This window comes from Talpa occidentalis, unplaced genomic scaffold (genome assembly GCF_014898055.3).
Source record: "Talpa occidentalis isolate TD23 unplaced genomic scaffold, MPIMG_talOcc4v2.1 talOcc4.13, whole genome shotgun sequence".
NCBI lineage: Eukaryota > Metazoa > Chordata > Mammalia > Eulipotyphla > Talpidae > Talpa > Talpa occidentalis.
In genome coordinates this window covers 9485286-9505894 of record NW_023601322.1, presented here as the reverse complement: position 1 = coordinate 9505894, position 20609 = coordinate 9485286, and the positions used below count along the sequence as shown (strand labels likewise).

The 20609-nt window shown below is 37.6% G+C and overlaps 1 protein-coding gene across 4 annotated transcripts in view; it reads right to left on the bottom strand.

Moving 5' to 3' along the window:
- Window positions 1–20609, bottom strand: part of PIGN (phosphatidylinositol glycan anchor biosynthesis class N) — a 93441-nt gene that overhangs the window by 17521 nt on the left and 55311 nt on the right. For 2 of the 4 annotated variants that reach the window (XM_054694000.1, XM_054694001.1), the window contains exons 25-29: window positions 19669–19724; window positions 19322–19397; window positions 17466–17539; window positions 10511–10553; window positions 2085–2137 (exon numbers count right to left, since the gene is read on the bottom strand). In XM_054694000.1, coding sequence (XP_054549975.1) covers window positions 2085–2137; window positions 10511–10553; window positions 17466–17539; window positions 19322–19397; window positions 19669–19724 — 302 coding nt within the window. The remainder of the gene's footprint in view (window positions 1–2084; window positions 2138–10510; window positions 10554–17465; window positions 17540–19321; window positions 19398–19668; window positions 19725–20609) is intronic. The other 2 variants (XM_054693999.1, XM_054694002.1) reach the window with 1 other exon arrangement.

Here is a 20609-nt window from a genome sequence, read left to right as displayed (position 1 = left end):
GGGATCAGTAAATATGTGTGGTATGCTCTGTGTTTTATATGTCAGTTCTGCTAGTAACAGTAAAATTTGTACTTTGAAGAAAAACTGCCTGGTAAAGATAAACCTCAAGCTAATTAGAGAAAATCAAATTCTTAATGTATATAATATAAATTAATGATGCTGTATATAAATTAATGATGCATAGTTTCATGTGAAAATTATATCCTCTTCATTCTGTGGCAACTCTTTAGAGAATTTCTCCCATTAGAACAGGCTCATACTGTATTCATAGCAGCAGTGGACACAACAGCAAAAGCTACCCAAGAGTACAAGAAGCGATGACCAGATAAACAAAATGGGGTGCATACATACAATGGAATATTATTCAGCCATAAAGTGGGGGAAAAAGTCTCAAACACGCTATAATGTGGATGAACAGTGAGGACATATCAGAGAGTGAAATAAGTTAATCACAAAAGGAAAAAGGTCAACTACTGTATAATTTCATTTTTACGAGGTAACCTGGAGTAGTCAAACTCCTAGAGCAGAAAGCAGAATGTTGGGAAGGGGGACAGGAGATATTATTTAGTGGACACAGAATTTGAGCTTTATAAGGTAAAAAGTTCTGTAGGTGGATGGTGGTGATGGTTGCACTAGAATGGAAGTATAATTATTATTGCTGAGTTGCACACTTAAAAAGGGTTAAATTGGCAATTTTATAATACACATATTTTACCTCAATTAAAAATAAAATGAGGGGAATATAAAAATAAAATTTAAATAAAAAATTAAAAAAAGAAATAAAAGAAATAATCTGTTAATATTAAGGAACTTCAAAAAAATAAAATGAAAAGTGACACACACACAAATGCTATATTTTATTAGCATTTGGGAGGAAAATTTTCCAAACAAAATTCTACCTTATGTTTAAAATGAAAAATTAATCAAATTCTGGAGAGAGTAAGAAGAGGTATGCCAGTTATATGACACACTATGAGGATAAAAAAAAATAGAACTACAAATGACATCAATAACAACTTCCATCTACTGAAGTCTGTTAGAATCCAGGCATGTGCTAAATGCTTTATGTGGATTAATCTACTTGAAATGACTACAAGTGACAGGAGACATTTGCGATGGTCTCACAACTACAAAGTGGCAGAAACTATTCAATCCCACATGCTCTAAAGCCCACACTCTGACCCACGATCTGCCTGAGATACTTTAGGACCGGAGGGCTGGTGAGAAGAGAGATATAAAAACTTGCCCTAAGTCCTTAAACTTAAGAGCTAATGAAAAAAAATCAGTGATGTATGGAGCATGTTTGATGTGCTAGCACTTGTGGAATGGAAGCAATTCAAATCCGAGGACTACTGGGGGAGGCAGCGACATGCATGAGGAAGACGCAGGAAAAGCCCTGAGCTGCCGCAGAGAAAGGGACTGAACTAGAGTGGCTGCCCAGCCCTGCACAGCCCCTGACATGCAGATCTGACTACGCAGTGACTAAACAAAGCCAGTCAACCTATAAAAATGTAGCTTGTCTCCCAATGCATTTGAAAACAAAATGGTAAAAGGATCACCTTTGCTTTCTCCTCTCAAAGAGAAGGAATTTAAACAAATTTTGGCATTGATTTTCAAATCACAATAAAAAGGAAACTGGTTTCATGTTCAGATTTTGCGATAATTCATAATATTACAGGTATCACATCAAAATGTTCCCATCTTAAAGATCCTAAGAGGCACCATGAAATGTCAGCCGCCACATAAGATTCACACTGCAACTTGAATAGCTTCATTTTTCCAAATAGAGACTGAGAAAGGACAAGACACTGGCGTGACCTGCCCTGAAATCCAAATTCAAGCAGTTTCTCCTGCACCATCCTGCAGTTTTCTCCAAACTTAATATCTATCCCCACATCCTCTAAGAAGAAAACTCTTGTTACTGCCAAGAACTACAGAAATGTGTCTCACTTCCAGAGACTTAAAATTATTGCCACTTGCTATGCTTACCTCAAGAATCAAATTGATACCTTTATATATGCTAAGGTATCAAGTTACTTTTTCCCCTGTACTCTTAAGTATTTCTATGTGAATATATACTATACCTTGTTCCAATATCAAGCCAGCTTCCATAATCCTTGACCAAGAAGAAAAAATGCTGTAAAATAAAATAGGTTTCATTAAAAACAAAGACTATTTAGCATCTAAAAAGCATTGTTTCAGGAGTACGTGCTTCGGAGCTGACTCTACGATCTGACTGGAATCAATAAGAATATGCTTCTTTCTGAGATTTTCTGCTTATACTAAAAGCCAGAAATAGCATCACTATTCAATGAGATGAACACAAAAGTGAAATTTGTGAATAACTCGAATTCTTAAGCCAAAAAAGCCACCGGGGTAGCGAATAGATAGTGGGGGTTGATGGGCTGGTGATGGGAGGTGACATATATATACAGTTGCTGACCTGACGCACTGTCTGTACACCCACGACAAGCGTACACCATGTTGTAAATTAATTTTACCTCAATAAGAGAAAAATAATAAAATACATTGGACTTAAAAAAAAAAAAAACCAGCCAACTTTAATAAAAGACATTAAATAATACCAAAAGCCCCAGTGAAAAAGAGCCACATCACCCATTCATCAACAAATATTCACTGACTGCCTATAGGTGTTAGGTCTGGGAGAGAAACTCTCTCAGGAGGTGTATAATCTGGTGAATAATTCAAATTATCAGGAGCTTGGAGAGATGGAAGGAGAAATAAGTTTGTGACAGACAATGACTTATATAAACATCAACAGCCCAGGTAGAGCTTGGCAGGTCCAAAGTGAGGCTGGTGTAGAGAAACAAGGAGAGAGAGGTGAGAGGAAAGGCCTGTCAAGAGAGCAGAAACAAGCTGCAATGGCTTCACAAGGAAAAGGAATCAGATAATTTAAATTCTTTCCACTAATGTAATGTTCATCTTTTTTGTCAATTTGTAAGCAAAACTCAAAGCTGATTTGTTCTAATATTCTGTGTGATCAACTTCACTAGAACAGTAGCTAGGATAACCAATTAACAAAGCAAAATGCTCTCATCTAAATCAAGTGACCAGGAATGTGACTTAGGAAGTTACCCTAAGTGGGGTCTCTGGCCACTTCTGGCATAGGATGTTATGGAGCGAAGCACCAAGCCTGCCCCTAGGGAAGTCTGGCCTTTGCCTTCACTCCTGAGTGCGGATTTCTAGACCCTGGGAATGTCATGCCCAGTCAAGTGTTTTGCTTGTGGGATCTCAGCCACCAGACAGTCCAATGAAGAGATTTACGTAGGAGGCTTTGGGTACCGTGGAGTCATTTCCACCTCTAGAAGATTTGGAGATGAAAGGTCAGCATGGGAATCCCCTGGGACGAGTCTGGACACCACTGCCCCATGAGCCTGGCCGGCACAGCCTCCAGGCAGACTGTTACCTCAGCTTGGTGAGGGTCACGCTGTCCTGAAAAGACACGTGGAGGCTCTGCTCTGGGACCCCCCTGACTCTGCCCTCTGCCTCTTCTCGGCTGACTTTAATCTGTGTCCTTTCCTTGTCATAAACCGTAACTGCGAACATAACAGCTGTGTGTGTTCTATGAATCCATCTAAAGAATTATCAAATCTGAAGGTAATTCTGAACTTGGCAGGTCCTTTTTGTTAAAACACTACATACAAGGGGCCAACCGACATGCACCTCACTCAGAACTCATTTAAAATGACAGCTATTGTCTTGATTCGAAAAGCTCTATTTCCTCATTCCTTCATTCTTCCTTCCTTTTCCCCCCTTATTTTTCAATGTGATTATAGGGCTGAAAGTCAACATTTCACAAAGCAAAATGATGAATTATCTAAGGTTAGCTTCTGCGGTCAATTTCCTATGGATGGTTCATTTCAGACACAATGCGTCATGGAGGACTCAGTATAAAATGACAGACGTATAAATCAGGTTACTTTAATAAGAGCATTCTTACTGTGTAAGTCTTATAAAAAAAAAAAAAAAAAATAATAGAAATTTTTACGAGGGGGGCGGAGCAACATGGCGGCGAGGAGACGCTGCGAGTAAGATCTCCCATTAAAAAAAGTGAATAGGGAGGAAAAGCGGCAGGTCCCAGTGAGAACTGGGACACGGAAGATAAACGGGTGACGCCAGCGAACTGCCCGAAGAAGAAAGTGGCCATAAAAGAGGACCAGAAGGGAGGGAAGCGCAGAACCCTGCTCCCCTCCCCCGCCCACAGAGGCGGCACTCTCCGACCCGCAGAGAGGAGGAAACAACAAACCAAAACAACCAACAAGAACAAACGACGCAGCAAGCGGGACTGTGAGCGGAAAGGAACTATTGCAGCCACCACACCCCGTGAACGGGAGCTGAGGCGAACCCTGCAGGATCCGCCGCGGCGGTGAGCGAACGGCTCCGGGCGCCATTAGAGAAGAACAAAGACCCCGGGAGACGCGCACACAGCCCGGGCTGCCGGTAAGCCTGCGCGGGAAACGCGGCGCGCCTGGCGCACTTGAAAAGCAAGTGCAGACCGGGATCGCGGCTGCCCAGGTCCCCGCGCCTGCGACCTAGGCTTGCGGGGAGACGACCTAGGCTTGCGGGGAGACGCACGGAGGTCCTCACTGAGGTGAAGGTCCCTCCCTGAGTAAGCAGGAACCAGGCGCCCAGGCACGGGAGCCGGGTGCAAAAGGCGCCATTCCCGCGCCACTGAACTGGGCTACAGCCCGCGTCCTGGACCTGTGGGCTTTGAACTGAGACCCGCGGCACGAAAATTCGGGGCGTGGGTTCTCCACGACGGTGGGGCACAAGGCAGACACAGCACCCCAAAGCTGTTGAGGTGTACCCTACCATTCCCGCTCTGTTCTCTGTCCCACGGGGTGGGGGGAGGCGAAAAACAGCCCCCCAAGGACAATAGGAGAGATCTCTGGCGCCACCTAGCGACCAGGAAAAAAAAAGTCACTAACACCCTATAAAACAGGACATCTCTTAAGTCTGCTTGAAAAGGGCAGAAGGTTTCTGGAGGACCCAGTGGCCAGCCGGGAAGTTATTCCACACCAGGCCCCTTCCGACCAGCAGTCTGAGCCCACAGAGGGAGCAGGCACCCACGTCCGGGGCAGACCGGGTGCGCAGAAGAGTGTGCCTGAAACCGGAGGCGCAGGGACTGCATCCCGCTTCGCCATTTGAGAACAGGGACATTTCTTCAGTAAAAACTGCCTAAAACCAGCAGAAAGCTCCCCCAGAAGACAGAGATGGCTCCTGGAAGAGCCAGAGGGGAGCGGAGAAGTTCACCCAAGATGTCAGTCAGTCCGAGCAACACAGTGTCCCAACGCATACGACAAATTAGAAAACAGACAGTAGGGAGTAGAAGAACCACACGCAACCTAAAAACTCCTCAGGAAAGAAGCACACCACAAAAAGAAAACCACTCCCCAGATTGCAACGACAGCAACTTGGAAGAACTTCTGAGCCTTCCAGAAAGAGAATTTAAAATTGCCATGATTAAAAAAGTGATAGATCAGAAGAAGGAAATTGAGTCCCTAAAGAGGGAAGTAAGAGAAATGCAGGAGATCAAAGAATTAATGGAGGAACTAAAGAACTCTGGGAAAAGCAATGAAAGCAGAATAGATGAAATGGAAGAACGAATAAGTAATCTTGAAGACACAGAAATAAAAAGAACCAAAACAGAAAAGGAAAGAGAAGTACGAAGGAAAAAGAATGAAGAAAGACTTCGGGAACTATCTGACTCCATGAGGAAAGGAAATATAAGAGTTATAGGAATTCCAGAAGGAGAGGAGAGAGATGTAGGAACAGAGAAAATATTCATGGATATAATTGAAGAGAACTTCCCAAATGAGAAGAAGGAGCTGAAAATTGATATACAAGAAGCAAGAAGAACACCAAACTTCCACGACGAAAGGAAAAACACAGCAAGACACATAATAGTAAAGCTCCCAAGAATCCAGGACAAGGAAAAAATAATGAAGCTGACAAGAGGGAAGAAACAGATAACATTCAAAGGAAAACCAATCAGGCTGACATCAGACTTCTCTGAAGAAACACTACGGGCAAGGAGAGAGTGGAGGGACATAGTCAACAGACTCCAAGAAAACAGATGCCAACCAAGAATACTCTATCCCGCAAAGCTCTCTTTCCTCCATGAAGAAAGAATATGGACCTTCCCAGACAAAGAGAAACTCCGGAATTTCATTGCGACTAAACCCCCACTCCAAAAAATACTACAAGGAATCCTAAAGCCAGAACCTCAGAGGGACGAATAACAACAAAAGAAGACCAAAAAAAAAAAAAGTTATTAAAAGAATAAATAAATAAAATCAAAGGAAAGACAAACATAATGGCAAATACAGATGCTAACATATCAATATTAACTCTAAATGTAAATGGACTAAACTCTTCAATAAAAAGACACAGAGTTGCAGCCTGGATTAAGGAACAAAACCCAACCTTTTGCTGTCTCCAGGAAACACATTTAGCTACAAAAGATAAAAATAGGCTCAAAGTCAAAGGATGGAAAACAATCCTACAAGCAAATGGGCCAAAAAAGAAAGCAGGAACAGCTATACTTATATCAGATAAAACAGACTTCAAACTCAAAAAAATAAAAAGAGACCCCAATGGTCACTACATTATGATTAAGGGGACAATACTTCAAGAAGAAATAACACTCATTAACATATACTCACCAAACGAAAGAGCACCAAAATATATCAGACAACTGTTGTCCTCTCTGAAAACAGACATCAGAGAAAACACATATGTAGTGGGAGACTTCAACACACCACTATCAACAATGGATAGATCAACAAGACAAAAAATAAGTAAAGAAACTAAAGCTCTAAATAAGGACCTAGAGCATTTGGGCTTAACAGACATCTATAGAACACTAAACCCAAAAAAAACGGAGTATACATTTTTCTCAAGCGCACACGGATCATTCTCCAGGATCGATCACATACTGGGGCACAAGACAAACATCAACAGATACACCAAGATTGAAATCATACCAACCATCTTTTCTGACCACGAAGGCATCAAACTAGAAATAAATCATAAAAAGAAGGCAAGGAACTATCCTACCTCATGGAGATTAAAAGCCACACTACTGGAAGACCACTGGACTAACGAGGAGATCAAAGAAGAAATTAAAAAATTCTTTGAATTGAATGACAAGGAGGACACCAATATCCTAAATGTATGGGATGCAGCAAAAGCAGTAATAAGAGGAAAATATATAGCAATAGAAGCTCACATCAAAAAACAAGAAAGAACTCAAAGAAACAACCTAATCTCGAAGCTCAAAGATCTAGAAAAAGAACAACAAAAAAAACCCAGAACCAGTAGAAGAAAAGAAATAATAAAAACCAAAGCAGAAATAAATGAAATTGAAACTAAAAAAACAATCCAAAAGATCAATGAAACCAAGAGCTGGTTCTTTGAAAAAATAAATAAAATAGACAAACCCCTAGCCAGGCTCACAAAGGAAAAAAGGGAGAAAGCACAAATACACAGAATCATAAATGAAAGAGGAGAAATCACAACGGACACAGCAGAAATCAAAAGAATAATCAGTAACTACTATGAACAGTTATATGGAAACAAGTTCAACAATCTAGAGGAGATGGACAAATTCCTACAACTCTACAATCACCCAAAGCTAGATAAAGAAGAAATAGAACACCTAAACAGACCAATTACAAGCAGCGAAATTGAAATGGTAATTAAAAACCTCCCCAAAAACAAAAGCCCAGGACCTGATGGATTTACAAATGAATTCTACCAAACATTCAGAGACGAATTAGTGCCTATCCTTCACAAACTCTTCCAAAAAATTGAGAAGGAAGGGACAATACCAAACACGTTCTATGAAGCCAATATTACACTAATACCAAAACCGAATAAGGACAACACAAAAAAGGAAAACTATAGGCCAATCTCCCTAATGAACACTGATGCAAAAATCCTCAATAAAATTTTAGCTATCAGAATCCAACAATGTATCCATAAGATAATTCACCACGACCAAGTTGGATTCATTCCAGGGGCACAAGGATGGTTTAACATCCGAAAATCAATCAACGTTATCCAACACATCAACAAAAAGAAATATAAAAACCATATGATAATATCAATAGATGCTGAGAAAGCTTTCGACAAAGTGCAACACCCATTCATGATAAAAGCCCTTGAAATTCTTGGGATACAAGGAACATACCTCAACATCATAAAGGCCATCTATGACAAGCCAACAGCCAGTATCATTCTCAATGGTGAAAAGCTGAAAGCAATTCCATTAAGATCTGGAACAAGACAAGGATGTCCACTCTCACCACTGCTTTTCAATATAATACTGGAAGTCCTAGCCAGAGCAATAAGACAAGAGAAAGACATCCAAGGAATCCAAATAGGAAAAGAAGAAGTCAAACTATCACTATTTGCAGATGATATGATAATATACATAGAGAACCCCAAAATCTCCACAGAAAAACTAATTCAACTCATCAATCAATTCAGTAAAGTGGCAGGATACAAAATCAACACGCAAAAGTCAGTAGCCTTCCTATACACAAACAATAAATCTGAAGAAGAAGAAATCAAAAAAACCACCCCTTTTATTATCGAAACAAAAAAAATCAAATATTTGGGAATAAATCTAACAAAAGAGGTAAAGGACCTATACAAAGAAAACTATAAAACACTGTTAAAAGAAATAGAAGAAGACACAAAGAAATGGAAAGACATCCCCTGCTCATGGATTGGAAGAATAAACATTATTAAAATGGCCATCCTACCAAAAGCAATATACAGATTCAATGCTATTCCAATCAAAATCTCAATGGCATTCTTCAAAGAAATAGAACAATTATTGATGAAATTCATATGGAATCACCAAAAACCCCGAATAGCCAAAGCTCTACTGAAAAAAAAAGAAGGAAATGGAGGCATCACACTCCCAGACTTCAAACTATACTACAAAGCCATAATCATCAAAACTGCATGGTATTGGAACAAGAACAGACATACAGACCAATGGAATCGAATAGAAAATCCAGAAATAAACCCACAGATTTATGGTCAACTAATCTTTGACAAAGGAGCAAAGACTATGCATTGGAGCAAAGAAAGTTTGTTCAATAAATGGTGCTGGGAAAACTGGGTCGCTACATGCAAAAGAATGAAGCTTGACCACTACCTCACACCATACACAAAAATCAACTCAAAATGGATTAAAGAACTAGACATAAGAACTGAAACCATAAAATACATAGAAGGAAATATAGGCGAAACACTACGGGATTTGCACATCAAAGACATCTTTACAGACACATCACCCAAAGCAGTGATAGTGAAGAGAAAGATAAACAGCTGGGACTACATCAAATTAAAGAGCTTCTGCACAGCAAAAGAGACAATAACAAAAACAAAGAGAAACCCCACCAACTGGGAGAACATTTTTGCACCCAACACTAATGATAAAGGACTGATCACAAAAATCTGCAAAGAGCTGATGAGACTCAGCAACAACAAAGAAAATAATCCAGTCAAAAAATGGGCAGAAGAGCTAAAAAGAAACTTCTCTGAAGAGGAAATGAAAATGGCCAACAGACATATGAAAAAATGTTCAACATCACTTGTAATCAGGGAAATGCAAATCAAAACTACCATGAGATACCATCTCACACCAGTGAGAATGGCACATATTAAAAAAACTAGCAACAACAAATGTTGGCGAGGATGTGGAGAAAAAGGAACTCTTGTGCACTGTTGGTGGGAGTGCAAACTGGTCCAACCACTATGGAGAGCTGTGTGGAGATTTCTGGACCTACTAAACATAGAGCTTCCATATGATCCAGCAATTCCACTCCTAGGTATTTACCCAAAGGACACAGAAACATCAATTCCAAAGAGCACCTGCACTCCTATGTTTATAGCAGCACTGTTTACAATAGCTAAGCTTTGGAAACAACCCAAATGCCCAAAAATAGATGACTGGATCAAGAAGATGTGGTACATATATACCATGGAATATTACTCAGCATTCAAAAAAGATAAACACATGCAATTTGCAGCAACATGGATGGCACTGGAAGGGATCATGCTCAGTGAAATAAGCCAAAAAGAAAAAGAAAAATACCGGATGGTCTCACTCATAGCAGGAATCTAGAAAACTTAAATAAGGGACCAGGAAAATGAATATAAGAAAGTGAAAATCAAAATCAACAAAAAAACTATGAACCAGAGACACTTTTTGGGGGGTGGGGGCGGGAGGGGAAGGATTGGGGTCAGAATGGGGCGTTTGCAATTGTATGGGGGAATATAAAAATAAAATTTAATATTTAAAAAAAAAAAAAAAAAAAAAAAAAAATAATAGATATGTTTAAATTAGGCCAGCACTTTTAGATTACAATCTAAAGATATCATGTATAGAAATAATTCATATTTCTGATTAAATTAATTCAGCACTGAGTTTCTCCATCATATTTATATTTAATATCCATTAACATCTTACCAAAGCCATAATGTCTGATATGACGAGAACCATGAGAAAAAGACTGGGAAAAAAAAAAGAAAAATTAAATATTATACAATAGGTACATTTCTAAAGCACATTGAAATCAAAATGAGAATAATCAAATAACTATTCTGTCAGTATTTTTGCTTCTAAATATACTACTTATGACAAAAGCTTACTGTGATGGACTAAACTGCAGAAATGTTATTCAACATGTTGAATATTTATTTTAGTGGTATAAAAGGAACATGAATTAAATTTTTTTATTGCAATTTTTATTTTAAGATAATTATAGATTCACATGCAATTGCAAGAAATTATAATATAGAGACATTCCCTTGTGCCCTTTGACCAGTTTCCCCCAATGGTGATATATTACAAAGCTTATCACCAGCTACCTAGTAATTACATTTACTTTAGCTATTCTGATAGTCATATAAAGATAATCTGTGGTTTTATTATGCATTTCCTCAATGGCCAATAATGCAGAAAATCTTTCCATCCACTTCTTTGTCATCTGCAAATCCTCTTCAGATCTTCTGCTTATTTCCTAATCAAATTGTTTTATTTTTACTGTTGAATTTTAAGACTTCTCTATATATCCTAGAGAGTAGTTCTTTGTTAGATACGTGTTTAGTAAATATTTTCTTTTCTTTCTTTTTTTTTTTTTAACATTTATTTATACAAGCACTGGGTACAGTCAGAAGTGCGGGAGGGTGAGAGAATTCACCAGAGCCAGAGCAGGGAACAGAGCAGGCAGACTGATGAAGTACACTGCTGAGGGGAGCAGCGGGCGGCAGAAGAGGTCTGCGTGCCATGTGGGACCCTCACCCGGTGGCCGGGGATCGAATCGGCGCTGCAGAGGCTGCGGGCAGCTTCACAACCCAGCGCTCAACCGCTGAGCCACCAGGGAGGCCCTAATATTTTCTTAGTATGTTATTTTTCTTTTCATTCTCTAAACTGTTTTCTTGAAGAGCAAAAGTTTTTAGTTTTGATGAAGTGCAACTTACCAATTTTTCCTTCTAGGTGTCTAATTCTAATTCTTTTCCTAGCTCAAATCCCAAAGATTTTCTTCTAATTTTTTTCTGAAAGTTTAAATCTTTGGCCCAATTTAAGTTTTATATAAGGTTTCAGTCAAGGTTCACGACTTTAAAAAATAATTGTTAGCCTGATTATAGGACTGATACATAGAAAGGTAACTCAATAAGTATCTCACATATGTAGATAGATACTACAAGTCAGATTGATCCTTAGTGAAGTATGATCATTCAAAACAAATGTGATAAAAGATAAATACAATAAAATGGTTAATCAAATTAAGAGTTTGTCGAGAATACAATGGTTCTACTGAAAGCATGGATTCCTAAAGTAACAATTACAATGAAGGCTTTGTCTAGCACTAGCTTAATGGTTCCAGTAACAGATTCTACCCCAATTTTAGACAGCTCCAACAGTGCTTTCCTTCTTTGAATCATGAGTGAAACAAAACTTCTACCCTATGGATCCAGTTATTCTGGAATAGAAGAAAAAGAATAAACACAATTTAAATGCGACAGACCTTAAACTATATTTGTTAAAGTTTTGCTTGGTATTTTTAAATGCTGTTTTTCTAAAAAAAAAAAAAATTTTACTGTAAAACATGGATGATGTATGACACATCTGACTAAGTTATTTACTGTCTTCCCAGCATCAGTTTCCTTATCTACAAATGGGCATAACAATACCTGCTTCATTGTATTATTGGGAAAATCAGGTCAGGCAATGTACATAAAGAACCTGCTGGGCCTCCCCGGTGGCGCAGCGGTTGAGCGCTGGGTTGCAAAGCTGCCGGCGACCTCCGCGGCGCCGGTTCAATCCCCGGCTGCTCCCCGGCCACCGAAGGAGGGTCCCACATGGCGCGCAGACCTCTCCTGCCGCCCGCTGCTCCCCTCAGCAGTGTGCTTCGGTCCTTCTGCCTGCTCTGCTCCCCGCTCTGGCTCTGGTGAATTCTCTCACCCTCCCGCGCTTCTGACTGTACCCAGTGCATGTATAAACAAAACGAACGAACAAACAAACAAATAAATAAATTTAAAAAAAAAAAAAAAAAAAAGAACCTGCTACAGTAAGTATAGATGGATGGTAAATGTCTAAAGTACTGGTTTCTTTCTCACTCTTACTAACATAAGCTTTAAATAAAATTAAAGATCCAAGGAAAGATCCACTCTCTGCCTCATGGGGTAGGTGTTCACTAGTTAGAGTTGCCACAACAGACTACTACAGACTGGGTAGCTTTAGTAACAGAAGTTTGCTTCCTCAAGGTTCTGGAAGCTAAGATTAAGGTGTCAACAGGGTTGGTTTCATTCCAATGTATCTTTCCTTGGCCTGAAGATGGTCATCTTCTCTCTGCCTGTGTGTCTGTGTCCTAGTCTCTTCTTCTTATATGGACACCAGTTACACTGGGCTAGGTCCACCCATATGACCTCATTTTATGCTAATTGTCTCTTTAAAGCACTATATCAAAATACAGTCACATTCAACAAATGAATGGGGGGAAGGTGAAGGAGCAGACGCAATTTAGCCCACAATAAGGAGTAAAATGGTAAAGTAAGAGATAATTTTATTTCCATATGAGTTATCTAACTTAGGAATTTGGGGGGAAGGGCACAGCCGGGAAAGAAAAACTTATGAGAGAGTATGATGTGTGAATTATGCCTTAACAAGAAGGAAAACGCCTTTCCCAGATCAACAGTCATATTTCTAACCATTCTATGGAAACTGGGGAAATGAGAAGTGAAGCGTCCGAGATGACCCAGGTAGTGAGCAGGCAGACTGTTGACGTGTGGCGTCTGGCCTGAGTCAGCTCCTCAGCATCAGGCTCACTCTCCCTGTGGGTGCTGCTGACGCTCAGGAGCCTTCAGCACATGCATGCCTTTCCTTTGAATGTGTCGCTTGTTTCCCTTGTTTATTCATAAATCGCTCAAACAAGAAGTATAAATCAAACACCCTCTTCAATATTCATGGTGATCAAATCACCATGAAAGCAGAATGGGGCGATCACTCTCCTTGTTCTGGATACAATTTCCATTAAAGGCACGTTAGTTTTAGGACATCATTTTATCTCTCGGCTGTTTTGAGCACCTAGGTCTTCTAGGTTTACCCAGGGAATATTCTTTGAATCGTATAAATACATGCTACAGGTTTTTATCCAATTGATAGTGAAAACTACCTCTATTTTCTCTACCAACCCACCATGACTGCTTCCCTGCAATGGTCTCTTAACTGAGTTCCCTGCTTTCACTCTTGTACTCTTAAAGGTGTTGTCCATAGAACAGACAATGAGATCTCTGAAAACTTCCAATGGTTTTTAGCCATAACTAGGGAAAATTCTTAAGTTCTAATTATAGCCAATGGTTCCTCATTATCCAACCCATGCTTGCCTCTCCACCATTTACTTCCTACAATTCTTCCACTAGCACACTCCACTAAAGGTTGTTTCTCAAGTACACTGTGCACACGTCCAACCTAGGCCTTTTGTACATTCCTCTACCTGCAATGTTCTTTACTCAGGCAGTTTCATGGTTCATTCTGTGTTTATTCAGTTTCTGCTTAAACATTTCAGAGAAGCCGCCCCTAATCAATCTATTTTTCTTCTTAACATTTAACTCTGCCTGACATTTTATTGTTATAGCAGGCATTTTATTTATCTGTCTCCCCAAGAAAGATGGTAAGCTCTGTTCACCAGTGTATCACCAGTGGCTAGAACAGTTCCTGGCATATAATAGAACTTGAAACATATGTGCAGACTGAATAGAAAGAGTCAGCATTGAAGCTGGCTAATGACATCCCTTTTAGACACAAGATGACTTAAGAACCTCTTTTTGGTATAGGATTCTCAAAAAATTTGATCTAAGAAAAAACAGACTTGGTAGAAAGACCACCAAATTACACCATAAAAAGCTAGAACCATAGAGTAAAATCCATAACTGACAAAATCATAATGTGAAGAAGAAACCTTGACAAAAACCAGGTCTATAATATCTGACTTACATAAATTAGACCTGGCAGACGTAATAACCATAAAAGAAAAACATACACTAGCCGGAGCTAAAGTCACAGATCTTAAGACAGATTGTTTTTAAAAGCCAGGAAGGTGAACAAAATTTCTTTGTTAAAGTTTAAAAAATAATTGGCCCCAATAAAAATAATTTCAATAAATTAAAAAAACTAAATGAAAATAGTTGAAAATAGTTCAGTTTCACTTTATTTAAAATTAAAAAAAAAATGAGTGGACTTACTAAGAGTTTCTCCTGGAAAATACTCTTTCAATAAAAGTTATTTGCTATTATTTTAATTCTGATTCTAATTTGGATTCTTAAATCTGAGAGCATAACATCTGAAGGTAAAAACATCCAATAAAGCAAAATGATATATCCAAATGATGTATAAAAACATCTCAGTCATTTCAATTCACATAGGGCACAAAAAACAAGCCTTTGGGCTGCTAAATCACTTTACTGACTGCCCCAGGTTTTTCCCCCCAAACACTACCATTTTACCATGACTCTCTTGTATAGGTGAATCAAACCTAGAACTGAAAAATTATTCCTTTTAGATCTCATTATTTGGTTGGTTATTGAATACTTCCATAATTCTAAGATTTGTCTTCTCAACTGCCTTCTGATACTCGTACACCTTGTATTCTGAAGGTAACAAAGGTCTTCAAAGGGCCTATTACCTCATACTGTAAAATGGATTAGACCTCAAATATCTTCCCCATCCGTGATAGAGGCTCTGACTGGCTGCTTCCCACCCTCAACTCCTTTTCACCCCCTTCTTTTTCCCTAACCACCTTCTAATTTAGAATGAATGTGTGCTACATAGAGTTCTGGCCTTTGAGACATATCATCCAAATCTGTTGGATGGAGTGTTTGAGAAAGACCCTGCCTCCCTGATGGTAAGGGAGACTCTGCTAACACAGACCTTTCTCCCTTCCCCTTCTGCCTATGGCAGATGTAATTCACAGAGGTATGAGGAGAAAAACCAACCCCTTGAGAGTGGCAGATAGAAAGGCAGGATTGCTAAGGGACGGCCTATCCCCATGATATGTGAGACACATAAATCCCTACCTCTCAGCTACTCTTAGATTTTCATTACTTAGAGCCAAAAGCATTCCTAATGGATCCATCATAACCTTCATGTTCAGATACTTCCATTTAGTGGACTCTACTCAAAATACACAAATCTTTGGTGACAAAGTCAGTTATCAAGACTGCTACCTAATTTGGGAAACTGATATTTAGAAGAAAATCATTGTTAAGTCATGTAAAACAAAATAATGCTAACACACAGTTTTTCTCCTTAACCTTTGTTCAACACTACTCCAGAGATGAGCTGAAAGAAAAGCAGAATCACCTCACTGGCTACACTGAACTTGTCCTTGGCATCACAGATCTAACAAGCAACATGTCCTTGGCATTACAGATCTAACAATATAGCAGATTAGGATAATATAAAACATGGTGTCAGTGATGATGTCAGTGATAATCAGCAAGTGGACATGGCAATGAAGGACAGATGGACACAGGCTATGTAATGGATTAAAGAAAGAAAACAGGATGAAGAGCTGGTAGAAAAATGCATTCACTATCAGTACAAAAAAAAGGAATTACTGGATTCAAGGTGTGACATATTATATTTGAGGGGTAAGGGTGACTTTGAAGAAGAAATGTAAAGGTTTAGAGGTGAAGAGAAGACTTTGCTAAAGTCTTAACTTTGTTACCTTTGCTTGACTTCTCTCCCTTTGTGTTTAATTTTCCATTGTTCTAGTCTCAGGATTCAATTACTACACACACACACACACACACACACACACACACACACACACACGCACACACATACATTTTGATGAGCCTTCTACTTTTCTCACTCCACATGTTCCCAGTTCTTATTTAAACCTTAATTAAAATCCCTTCTAAATAAAGGCATTCACTACCAGAGATGTAAGAGAGTACATGTATTTACCAGTTTTCCATTGCACCTAGTATGTGCTATTGACAAAGTGTAACTGCTTTCAATGTTAAAGTCATATAAATATCCTGCAAAACTATACCAAATCAAACTAGAAATGAGATTTCTACTATTTTTAAACAGTGGAAGAAATCCCTTTTTAAAATAATGGCATATGCATAATATGTTAAACTGAGTTGTAGTTTAAACTCATCAAGAAGAACATGCAAATTTATGCTAATATCAGTTATTTCTTTCAGCATGGAATATGCCAATTTGATTCAAGAATAACAAAGCTGCTGAGAAGCTTCAGATTTATTTCATGTGTTTTTCAGAGAGGGTGATCAGCCTTGGGCTGATAAGGCAATTTTATTGGTTTAAAAAAGCAAATAGTAAGTTGACAGCTTCTCTTTGAGTCTTCATTGCTAAATTTGGAATTGCTCCAGAAATTCCTCAAACTCAGAAAGAATACTTCCCATCCCAATTGTCAAATGTGTAGAAACCAAAATTGAGAAACTGTAAATTATTGGTATTTAGAATAATTTTAAGCTAATTAAAATGATATAATTTTAGTATTATTATATTTGTATAATTCAATTTAAGAAGTAGCCCAAAACAGAATGATATACCTTGTTTTTTTTTGCAGGCACAATTATATCTAAAACAAACAAGTCATCAACAAAATAATTGAATATTTATGTTTTACTGTTTTCTAGGAAGCTTCTTCACTAACCAAAATAATACACTGTTATATTTTTATTACTGAGAAAGAAATCTGTCTGCTAGGATTCTAATCAACCATTTTCCTCAAATGAAAACTAAACTCTTATTTAAAAGATGTAACATCTCTCTCATTTTGTAGCACATAATCTATGTTAGTGTCTTAGTAACAATCACATGAAATATCCTCAAATGCGACTCTTCTTAAGAATACACAAATCCAATGCATCTTAAACATCGACCTTACCTTTTTGATGATAACTGGGTGGTCAACTGAACTGCTTCAAAAGCACACATCACAAGAACAAAGGGAATTAAAATCTGTTTAAAGAACAAATGATGTCACAGGTAGCTAAAGTATTTGAAAAATTTTCAAATAAATACTACTTCTGTTTGTAGAAATATTTCAATTTCTCAGATAACTTTTATTATGTATTACTGAAAAACAAACATTGAAATAAAGCCATGATATAACTTAAAAATGGACTCAATAGCAAACGTGGTATAAAAAGGCAATCGACATCAACACACATCCCAATAAAACCCATTATAAATTTTCATTCTATTTAATTCATTATAATTAATGACCATGCTCAAATGATTCCAAGAGGTCATGAAAAGCACAGAATGCCAAAATCAAATAAATTATGGAACCCGATAATTTGATTCATAGATCCCCAAAACCAGCTGGTTTAGCTGCTTCACCATTGCTTTCAGTTATTTTATTTTAATAAAAAATCATTTCTATTATAAAATTCATATGACAGTAAAAAAATTTGAAAAAATAGAGAAAGGTGTAATAAAATCTATATTAGTTAAAAATCCATAATCCAGAGCTAGTAAGATATTTTAAGATACTGATTTCCAATGACCAATTTAAATACATACATGTATGCATATGTGTGTGCATATATACTTGATGATTTAAAAAAGATGGGAGGGGAAAGCTATGGAAAAGAAATGATTAAGTTGCATAAGATTCTTTTGCAGGTAAAGAATATGTAACTCAAACAGAGCTCAGGGGACATTCACATAGGTTGAAAAAAGTTATCAAGCACATTCTATCAGTTAAGTTCACTGATATTGGGCATTCTAATTTAAACTTTTGTTTGTCTTTTTTTCTTGTTTTCAAAGATCCATGGTTTTTAATAGGCCACAAAAAGAACAACCACATTAAAAAATGTAAATAAGATCAAGAAAACAATACATGCTTTTGTTTAATTGAGATGTAATTGAATATAACATTATATTAGTTTCAGGTGTACAACAATGATTCAATTTTTGTATATACTGTAAGATGAGAAACTACATTTCAAAAATCAATAAAGAATGGAACATGGGAAAATGTTGAACATCATTCTAACATTTCTTAAAATCACATCTGTTTTTGTACAGTGACAAAAAATTATTAACCCTAATAAGAGACATATAACCTTTAATAATTACTACTTCTGTGATTGAACAGAGGCAATTAGATTTGAGATACATATTAGGTATTTTATTTAATCAAAAAATATATTAACTACATAAAATGTGCCAAGGGTGTTATGGTAGAGGGAGTAAGATGAGCATAAGAAAAAAACGCAGAGCGTCTGAACCCCTGAAAAGCTGAGCATGTGTCATTGTTTCAGTACCCCCAGGAGCAGCTGGTACAGGGCATGTTACTGAATGTAAACACTCAGTGAATGAATGAATCATTTCTAGGTAGACATGATTATATGTTGGAGAATGAGAAAAGATTATATGTTGACAGTCTTTTGGATAGGAAACATGGTTTGGGGTGCCTCAGAGTAGTGAGAAGCAATGCACTGCATTTCCCCACAGATTTTAATCTCCTTTGATAGGATTTTCCAGGAGTAACATATGAATCTTTACACATTTGAAGTTAAATGTACTTAAAAGTAGCAAAAAGATTAACTATATTTTGGAACAACAGCTAGAGAGTCCCATCAGGATTCAACAGGGTCTGAGGAGCTATCTTCGTTCCCAGCTATGTAACTGGCATATGACCTAATATTTTTAATATCACACAATCTCAATGTCACAATTAGTTCCTATTCTTAATAAATCAGTGTCTTCATAAAATAAGAAAATAGAACTAACCTTCCACATCATCAAGGCTCCCATCACAAATGGACTAAACACGGTCACAAAGCGATAGACTGAGGCAAGATCAAAACTAAGGAAACAACATACCGAAAAAGGATTTTAGAATCCACATTATAACATTAAAAGACTGTTCTGCTAAAACACTGCTTAAGCTAATTTTTGAAATCTACTGCTACTAAAACACAAGCATACTTCACATCAAGGAATATTACAAAGTCACTAAAAGGAATGAGGTGGTCTGTTTGTACTAATAGATACCAATCTCCAAAAGCAAGGTATAGAACAAAATTCCAATTTGTATTATTTTTGGTTATACACAGGCTATGTTCATTTAAAATTACCTGTTGATAGAAGCTATATTTCCAGTTCCAAAAAATGCTGTCATTAAGAAGAAAACCTAAATAAGGTTAAGGAAATGCCAACGTGAGTCAGAAATCATAAAAATTTCCTTTCATTTAGAAAAGATATGCCTATTCTACCATGAGGGCAATCTGCATTTTCACTTGGGCAGGGGATCATAAACTGTAAATGGATGCTCCACCGATGTCTGTGACTGCATTTTAAAGAACTAGATTGAAGAAGCCGAGTATTAAGAACAAGCAGGCCTGGAGGTCACCCTCACTTGTCATCAGGCACCTTGGGAAGTTTACTATTTTCCTCTTCTTTAACATGAACTAGTTGTTTTATTCTATGTGTAGTTAGCTGCTAATGGTTTTTTCAAAAGGAGAATGTGGGCCCAGTGTATGTGATAGACATTATCAGCTTCAACACTGTTCATATACACATGTTCTATATCCACTACATGTGAAATGTGCTAGGTTTTTTTGAAAGCTCAGAAAGAAATAAGATACCATGTTCGACAACAATTCAATAGAGAATGAGACATAGGAAAATATTCAACATCTTCTCTGACATTTCTTAAACTTGTATTAGTGCAGTAATCAAAAGTAGCTATTTTTCTGTTAGTATCTAAGAACTTACTGCTAAGTTAGTACTTAAAATAGTGCCTAGCCCACTGAAAGGGCTTCATAAATATTAGCTGTTTTTGTTATTATAGACACACACACAAAAGTGGTATAGAAACCCTGAAGAGGAAATATGAATCATGACAACTTTCAATGAAAAAGTGTCATTTCATTTGGTGACTTGCGTCTTCAATGTACTCATGAATCCATTCATTCAACCAATCAACTAATCAACATTTATTGTCTAGTATATGTCACAGGCAGAAATGTGAATTAAATAAGTTTTGAATGAAGTGTATTTAGTGACTAAGATTATG